Raw genomic sequence first — 9841 nt, forward strand, 5'->3', positions numbered from 1 at the left:
CTCGTATAAGAAAAGTTGTAGGCATCAGTGCTAAAATAACACTCGCACGGACACACCTTGCAGCGGTCAACACACATGATCATTTTCTTGCAGGTGCACAAGCTATTTTCGTCTAGGAGCAAATGAGCCACGTTTAAAACATTATATATATTATAGTTTGAACAGGTCGACATTTTAAATGAGGCCTACCTAATTGGATGCACATTACTCTTGTTCTCTTTCTTTCGCTCTCTCTCTCTCGCACACACACGCACAAACACACACACACACACACACACACACACACACACACACACACACACACACACACACACACACACACACACACACACACACAAATACACACGCAAACTTGTATTACTTCCATTACTTCTTTAATATTGTGAACTGTTGAATAACTTTGTTTTACTTTACTTTGTTTGTTTTGATATTAAGACTATATTAGAAATAGCTTACAAATAATCACTTTTCTATTTACACAACCTAGGTTTAATTTATTTAGATCTATAGACAAGAATATTGTAATTTAAAACATTTAGATAAACTCTAGCTCTCCCGGTAAATAAGCTTGTTTCCAAACCACTGAGCTTTTTGAAAAACGATATTTATTCTTATTGAAAAACAAATAGTGTAAAAATATCACACTTCAATTACACAATACTCTTCAAAGAATGTACAATATTTTATTACTGAAATAAACATACACTGCATATAAATGTAAGACGTTTTTTCTCTGTGTCCCCCGGTACAAAGTACAAATCAAACGAATAAAAAAAACTTTGATTTGTGAAACTAAAAAAAACAATGTGTTTGACACAAATACATTTGCCTTTTTTTTCCTCCAAACATGATGATCGATCACCTGATTAATAAGTGGTTGTCCTGAGACGCCTAGGCGGAGACTGAGACCAATCATTCACTGGAGGAGTAACGTCAGAACCCAACGAGTCTGAACATAAATAGATCTCTTTTATACAGCATGAATATAGGCACGACTAGTGTATTTATGTCCGTCATTCAGCTGCGTGCTATCAAATCAAACATACAAAAATAATCCTACCTTCAAAGAGGGGGGCTTTTGGGTTTTTGTTTTTGTTTTTCTTGAGGAAAAAAAAGAGTTATGAAATTAACAGCCGTGATTAGCACCGTTCACTATTCTGTTGGGAAAGTTCTCCACAACCGTGTGCAGAACGGTTCCTGGATGGACGCCCGCGGGCAGGCCGCTCGACCGTGGGGTCAGCGAGGAGGGCAGCCCCGGCACCCCAGAAGTCCGCGAGGCACATGAGTTGGTGGGACCCGGGGACCCCCCGATGAGGCTCTCTATGGAGAAGGGCGTCCGCTGCACCTGGGAGCCGGCCTTCTGCACGGGGGACCCGGTGGTCTGCAGACCCGGGCTCAGACCCGGGCTCAGCTGGGGGTAAAACCTAGTCCTCCCCAGGTCGGTGGTGGCAGGCATCAGGGACGGAGCGGGGATAATGGTTCCCGTGTGCGAGTGTCTGGATTGTCGCTGCTGCTGCTGCTGTTGCTGCTGCTGCTGCTGCTGCTGCTGAAAGGCGAAAAGCGCAGAGTGCGTGTGGTAGGACTGCAGCTGGACCCCGTACCCGTAGGGTCCATAGCCGTACGCGGCGGCGTTGGCCATAAAGCCCCCGTGCTCCCGCAGCAGGTCCTGCGCCTGCTGCCGCTTGAAGCGTTTCCTGCGTCTCAGAAAGCTGCCGTTGTCAAACATATCGGCCGACTCTGGATCCAGGGTCCAGTAGTTCCCCTTCCCGGGGTTCCCTGGCTCCCGGGGTATCTTCACAAAACAGTCGTTCAGGGACAAGTTGTGTCGGATGGAGTTCTGCCAGGCGGGGAACTTTTCCCGGTAGTACGGGAATCGGCCGCTGATGAAATCGCAGATCTCGCTGAGCGTGAGACGCTTCTTGGGGCTCTGCAGGATGGCCATGGTGATTAAGGCGATGTAGGAGTAAGGTGGCTTCACCAGCGTGTTCTTACTCACGGGTTTGTAGGAGTCCCGGGAAGAGGAGCTGTCCGTGCACGGCGGGGACCCGGACAGGATGCGGCCGTCCTGCAGGTCCGAGCTCTCGTCCACGTAGGAGCGCGTGTCCCCATCCTCCCCCTCGCCCACCACGTCGATATCCGTCTCCTCCGACAGGAGGGAAGCATCCGACATCTCGGAGCTCAGAGTCATGGCTCCCGCACGTTGGGATGTGGTCCAGGGCAAACGGCGAGGATCGAGAGAGGTGCGGACTCACAGCCGGTCCTCCTGCTTCAGGTCCTGGGAGGGGGGGCTGCGCGTCGAGCGGGGGTCGCCGGCGGTAAGAGACGTCTCCTTTCTCCTCTCCACTTCCATATGTGTTGTTCGCCCAGCTCACGAGAGATCCGAGGGTCTGGGATGAATGGGGTGGTCTGAAAAGGGCCACATCTGAATCGTAGAAAGGGCGGATCTCTTGTGGGGCTTTATACCGACCCTCTGATCACATGGTCGGTGAGCGTCATCAGGGATGTAGAGGAGAAAAAAAAGGGAGACAACGGTTGAAAAATAAAACTTAGAGAAAGGGGGAAATTAAACGCGTCTGGTTTCCGAAGTTAGGTGAGGCATTTGTGGTCAATAATGGTCTAATTCGTTTTATTATGGCCGATGCATTTTATTTTGCTGTTAATTAATTAATCGTTTTATTCTCAGGCTAATAGGCCCCTAGCCTGTATACACACATATAATTAATACCTAAATAAATTCGCAATTATATCATGCCATGGCTATGATCTATATAGAGAGACATCCCGTTCACACATGGGGGTTTGGTTCTCCAGATGATCCAGCCGTCCTCACGGGGAACAGGGAACTGTTAACGCATCGGTCCCGGGTCCCGGGCCGCTGCGCCCCTCACTCCCTCACTGCAGCACCAGGCATGGTAAACGAAAGGTGCCACTGACTTGGCTCTCCTCCATTACTGTTTAGTGATAGTTATGGAATATGCATGCGTAACTAATGCCTAAGGTTCCACAATTTGACTAAATAAATAAATTCACCGAGTGAAATAATACACATCTTGGTTATAAATATAACGTATTTAAAATTGGGCAATTGGCTAATTCATTCACTGGTAACGGTAGAAGACATTGGTCCAATGTGTTGTCATGTTGGTTGCATACGTTTGCTTAAACCGTTCATTCAAATCACTTTTATGACTCTTGTAAATGCATAGAGCCTGCTTTCACCTGCGGGCAAACATAAGACCAACATTATATGACTTGAATTGTAGTCCGAAGACGTTATTATTGAAGGTTCGTTTTATGACTAGGCCTATATGAAGAAAATAAAATCTAGTTTGATCAAAATCAATAGCCTACAATACATTTAATAGGCTTACATATCCAATGAAACCAAGGAATCTCAGCAACAATGAGCTGTTCTTTGTGGTAGGCCACTGGCACGATCTTGAAACATTTGGCTTTGGCATATTGCATATTTCTTCAGAAACGAACTAACGAGCCTACCAACTGTATGCCTATAATTAGCCTATAGCAATGAAATAGTCTACATGGTGCACGTACCACATAAGCTCCAGCATTTCGGCCTGTGAGCCCATGAATAAGGCTGTAGGCCTATGTTAATTAACCTACATGTGTAGGAGGAGGCTACGCTCACACACCGCAGGGTTTGGCTGCTCCTGGTGAATAAGGTTATAAGGTGACCTCTATGAAGCCTCTACAGCACCATCTAGCGGTATATGTGCCATAAAGAAATAACTTTGGGTACATGATGGGAGCTGATGTTATATGAAGGCCCTCGGGCCTACCTTTACATGGGCTGCTTATTTAAGGCGATCAATGTTTTTCCTTTACTGTTAAGTGTGTTAACATCTTGTGATATCAGTGGTTTAAAGATTGACTATGAGGATTGAATATGAATCTTTAAAATAAACGTATTTTAACTAAATGTTTAGGCCTAAGTGAGTAATAGCCTACAGCCTAAGCGCCGCTATTGGCTAATCGTTCATTGGATTGTTTGCGTGGTAGAGTGTGCTTATTTTTAACGTATAATAAGAATCAGATGACGAAATTATTAGACATCGGATGCTTCCTTTGATCATACAATGAAAGAACACCCGATTGTTACTTACTAATACGTGTATTATACCTTTGTTATGTTTGCATGAATCCACCTTCTCAACAGGCATCGTAACGGGTTATGAGCAGTAGGGGTAGTATAGGAAGGCCTAGGCCTATATGAGGGGTGCGTTTACTCAGAATAGATTTACGTTTTTAATGAAATATTTAATCACATCCATCGCTAAATAAACACACACAATACAAGAATTACAAAAAAAACATGTTGTGACCCGAGTTACTCTATGGCATAGGCCTATGATGTATTACAAGCCGGAGCATTGTTTTAGTCGACCTTCCACTCCGCCACGTGCCACAGAGCAGGCCTGAGTTTTCGTCACCAGGAGATGAGGAGAGGAGGAGATGAGGAGATGAGGAGATGAGGAGGACCGTGGGCTGGAACGCACAGCGGTCCTCATGCGTTCTAAACCACCACAAAGTGCTCCTAAATTCCCCTCTGCGATCGGAGGGGTGTCGTGCGGTGCGCACACGGAGGACCGGTGCACCACTTAGCTGCTGAACGCAGCCTCCTCCTCCCTGGTTCTCTCCCTGAGCGCATTAAACAGCAACTAAATGAGCCCCCGGGGCCATGGGGTGAGGCCTATACCGTGTTGAACGGAATCCACTCGGCCCTCACAGAGTCAGAATATTCGATCATGGAAAGGATAATGTTAATTAATGCAGTGAATGTATTGATCAGCTATTTGCATTCCGTGAGTCCTTCTCAACATAGGCCTGCATGGTGAGATGTGCTGACATTTAATTATGAACAGTTCGGTCGTGCTTATCCTTTGGTCGAAATTGGGATTTTTTTTGTCACTTTTAAAACGGTTTCCGCTGTCATTCATGTCATTATTGGGTCCAGTTTCCTGATATATTGTAGCTTTATTAAAGCGCTCTAAAAGGTCCTAAACCGCCTCTAAATCTAATCTCTGGAAACGATGTTGTATGTTTAAATTGTGGAAGCAAAAAATAACATTAATGGTAGGCTATAAACTCCTAAACAATCATAAATACAACGAAGGAATAAACAAAATAACCACCAAATAACGACCGACGGACAGAAACACAACACATTTCATCAATGAATTATTCCGTTAGTAAATGTAAAGCATAAATAATGTTCCCCATGGTTAATTATACATATACACTAATAAGAAGGAGAACGATGGTTTGAACAAAAACATGAAAAGTCCTTGAAACGACAAAGAAAGATTGCCCGGTCAAGTCAACAGTAAATGAATGTTTCTGTAGTCATGAAATAAGAGCTGGATTGACCGGTCAAGTCAACAGTAAATGAATGTTTCTGTAGTCATGAAATAAGAGCTGGTGTCTCTTCATCTATTCCAGGTAGGTCGACCGCCTCGTCCTCACCTGGTGCTGATGCTGCGGTGGAGCCATCCCCGCTGGTCGCTCTGGGCAACCACACGCACCACGCGTTAAGCTGTTATGGTATTCCTTTTAAGTTTAGGGCAGGTTTGCCCGGGAAGCCCTGACATATTTATTATAGGCCTATTAACAGCTCTACACCGAGGCCTAATGTAATACAATTATGTCCAGTTCAATGCCATTGCATGTTTGAAGGGAATTTAAATATGTAGGCGGCACAGGCCTCGTGGAGGAAGGTGACGCGGCGCCTTCGGAGGCCTACTGAGCTACTTCGCCTACAGGTCCTTCACCTTTCATAAAATCGCAAACGGTAACACTCGGACAGCTTCTTTTTTTCTGCTACGTTTTTTTGTTTTATTTAAAGGAATTCATCCCGAATATTGACGACTGAGGTTCTTAATCATTTAAACGTGCACGACACAATATCTTAGACTCTTCAAACTGTGGAATCATATGGAATCATGGATAACCCCCACGTTCATTTAACAGGAAAACAAAATCCAACTTTTACATATTCATCTCCAATAGCCTTTGTTAGAAAATAAATATGTGCCCACTCAGACCCAAACAAATACTCTTTCAAGAATTGCAAATCGCCAAATAAATTTCTGGGAACTGGATAAGCCCCTAGGAGGTATTTGCACAACTTTAGATGCAGATTCCCACTTGTGACTGATTACATTCTGCGCCTTCCCAAGTATGTAGATGCTTCCAAGTTTCTCTCAAACCTCATGTGTTAGCCCACATTTCTTCACATTTACGATTCAGTGTTTTCTATTAACCTAGCATTTAGCCTAGGAGTGGCATTCATCCAAAGCGACGTGAGATGCAGATCATTAAGGGACAGATTAAAGGTTAGGCATCTTGCTAAAGGATGGCTACAGGTACACACTGAGAACCTCGAGACCTGTGTTGACATGTGAAAATCGTCACTTTTTTGAGTTATGGTTTTTTAGGTTCTTCTGTGTCTTTAATTTCCCATGGTAGCATGATGGCATGCTGCTGGGGAACCAGAACCAGCATCAGGCTGCAGGGTCCCACGGTAGGCGGCAGTAGCACAAGTTTCTTGTGGTTTTGAAGCTACTCTTTTTTCATCGTGTTGGACGTTACTGCAGCGAAGCTAGCGCTACACACAACCTAGCTCCAGTTACATTGAGGGCATTTAGCAGGCTGAAATCATTTGTCAGAAGAAAGAGAAGCAACAAAATGTCGCCGTCTGTACAGTATGGATGTTTATAAAAACAAGTGCCAACCACTTACAATTGCTGGGTTAACCCATTCCCTGTTTACAACAAAGATAGCTAGGATAAGTTTTCAGAACATAATAAGTGCATACATTAAGCTCCAGGCCATATAAACATACAATAAGTGTGTAAGAGGGGTGTTTTTAGGAGAGAAGGGAGGAGAAGGGGCAGTGGAGGGTAAGGTGGGGGGCCATGCAGAGTCCAGGTGAACTCTGAATAAGTGAGTCTTGAGTCGCTTGCGGGAGCTGGTGAGCAATCCACCATTGCGGTGCAAGAACAGAAGAGTTGTGACTTTGTTGTGCGACATTTGCCTGCTCTTAGCGATGGTGGTACCAGGCGTCCACCTGAGGTAGTAGAGCGGAGCGCTTGGATCTGATGGGAGCTGCTACATGGAGCCAGGGAGCTACTAGGTAGCTTCCACACTCCTAGGTGGCTTTTCTGGGCTCCTCCAGACAAAGGTCACAGGGTGTTGATGTTGAATCCGGGTTGATGATGGCTGGTTTAACCTGTGCATTGATTAGGCAACAAAGAGGGAGGGGACGTATTTTTGATTGTTTAGTTTCAAAACCTTGCTTACCTACAGCACCTTTAAAGGTTGTATCAGTGATTGTAGGCCATTCATCTGATCTTTCCTTACGATCCGCTAGCTGCCCGCCCCATAAGCAGGCCGTCAAATAAATAGTATTCCAACCAATCACCAACAGGGGCGGGTGTTGTGGGGTTTTGCGCTGCATTCATGACACTTTGTACTGGATGCACGAAACACAGAAGGGAGGGGCGAGCTGGCTCTGTTTGTTTGGGATCTCGCTTCAAATACCAACAGAAGTGATGTCACCCAACATCGCTGATACAACCTTTAATGCTTTATAGTCCCCAAATAGTATTATTTTGGGAGCAGGGCCTCCGTCAATGTACAACGACGAAGGTCTGTTGGGGGGAACCATGAAGAACAGGAATAATGTTTGAAAAGCATTTTTAAAAATACAAGTATACAGTCTTGTTGTGCGGTTGGTACAGCGAGAATGGCTAAATCAATTGAAAGAACTATAATGTTCCAAGAACACGTGTGTTCACATGTGTAGTTCTGGGAGTCAATAGAGCCATAACTATTTGAAGCAGTGTAATACCAAACTTCTACCAATAGGGGAGCTCCACTGGCACGGCAGGTCTCCATCAAACACCCCCACCACCATGCAAGCCCTCATTACCACACACTGAGCACTTTAAAGGCCAGTCTAAATAATTTCAGGGGATTACAATATTGTGTCTGTGCTTCGATGCTCCTTGTGTAATGGAGTTGACATGGGTCCTCTATGGCCAATCCTCCCTCCCCAACCCTTAAGAGAGCAATCACTCGCCGACCCGAACGGCTGCAGTCATTCAACTTAGCGGTTGGAGCGGTCACCATCCCCCGGGGTCACCGGTTCGATCCCCCGCTGCGCGGCGGTGGGGCGTCACACGGCCAGCAGAACCGTGACCCCATTGCGTCTTAGTCACTTCTGAAGATAGGTAGAGGTCTGGGGGGCCCGTCCTGGGGGTTAGGGGGATCTCCGCACCTGGATCTCCATGTCAGAGATGTCTCGTCATACCTGCTAATGAAAGGTGCTGTGGGTAAGATTGTTGAGCTACTTTCTGATGATGTTTGTTAGAACATGCCTAGCCTTCGCTCAGCTATTAGTGAGGGAAAATAACCTTGAGAAAGTCTGTATCTAGGTGACCGCACCTGCCTCTGAATGAGACCATTTAGATTGTAGACGGTTCCCAGCTCATTCTGACCAATCAGGATAGGATCTGGATAGGTGAGGACCCGGTTAGCCTCAGGCACTGGTTTTAATAAGATTAGGATTTTTTATTTTTTTCCCCGTCATTAATATGGATTGCAATATCATTTAAAATAGAGATAAACCGAAGCCAACCTCATGGAAAGACCCACAGTCTTCAACTACAATATGTATAACTTGGAGTGGGTATACAGTGCATCTCAATATTTATATATATATATAGAATATTGTAGTTCATAGTTCATAGTTCATTCACTTCAATAATCCAATTTAAAAAGTGAAACTCATAAATTATATAGATTCATTACACCCAGACTGAATATTTCAATCCTTTATTTGTATTCATCTTGATGATTATGGCTTACAGCTCTTGAAAATTGAAAATTCAGTATCTCAGAAAATTTGAATATTGTGAAAAAGTTCAATATAGTAGACTCAAGATGTCACGCTATAATCAGCTAATTACCTCAGAACACCTGCAGAGGTTTCCTGAGCCTTTAAATGGTCCCTCAGTCTGGTTCAGTAGGCGTCATATCATGGGTAAGACTGCAGGCCAGACAGTTGTGCAGAAGACAGTCTTTGACACCCTCCACAAGGAGGCTAAGCCTCAAAAGGTCATCGCTAAAGACGCTGGCTGTTCACAGAGAGCTGTATCCAAGAATATTCATAAAAGGTTGAGTGGAAGGAGAAAGTGTGGTAGGAAAAGGTGCACAAGCAACAACAGGGATAACCGCTGCCCTGAGAGGATTGTCAAGCAAAGGCCATTCAGAAATTCACAGTGGAGTTAGGCAGGAGTCAATGCATCAAGAGCCACCACGCACAGACGTATCCAGGACATGGGCTACTACAACTGTCGCATTCCTCGTGTCAAACCACTCCTGAACCAGAGACAACGTCAGAAGCGTGTGACCTAGGCTCAGAGAACTGGTCGCTCAGTGGTCTGTCGCTCATTTAATTTGGAAATCAAGATCCCAGAGTCTGGAGGAAGAATGGAGAGGCACAGAATCCAAGTCCAGTGTGCAGTCCACAGTCAGTGATGATTTGGGGAGCCATGTCATCTGCTGGTGTTGGTCCACTGTGTGGTATCAAGTTCAAAGTCCACACAGCCGTCTACCAGGACGTGCTGACAAGCTTTATGAAGATGATGATTTCATTTTCCAGCAGGACTTGGCACCAATTGCCAAAAGTACCAAGACCTGGTTTAAGGACCTTGATGGATTACTGTGCTTGATTGGCCTGCAAACTCGCCTGATCTGAACCCCATAGAAAATGTATGGGGTGTTGTCAAGAGGAAGATGAGACACAAGAGACCGAACA

At 45.2% G+C, this 9841-nt stretch overlaps 1 protein-coding gene across 1 annotated transcript; it reads right to left on the reverse strand.

Annotated features, from left to right (window-relative positions):
• Positions 1-1126: 1126 nt before the first annotated feature.
• Positions 1127-2188, reverse strand: foxd1 (forkhead box D1; the record flags this gene model as incomplete). Its single annotated transcript, XM_084486305.1, has 1 exon — positions 1127-2188. The coding sequence occupies one exon, from the start codon at positions 2186-2188 to the stop codon at positions 1127-1129; it is 1062 nt and encodes a 353-aa protein (XP_084342431.1).
• Between the last annotated feature and the right edge of the window lie 7653 nt (positions 2189-9841).

This window comes from Micromesistius poutassou, assembly GCF_964030765.1.
Source record: "Micromesistius poutassou genome assembly, chromosome: 22".
Classification (NCBI taxonomy): domain Eukaryota; kingdom Metazoa; phylum Chordata; class Actinopteri; order Gadiformes; family Gadidae; genus Micromesistius; species Micromesistius poutassou.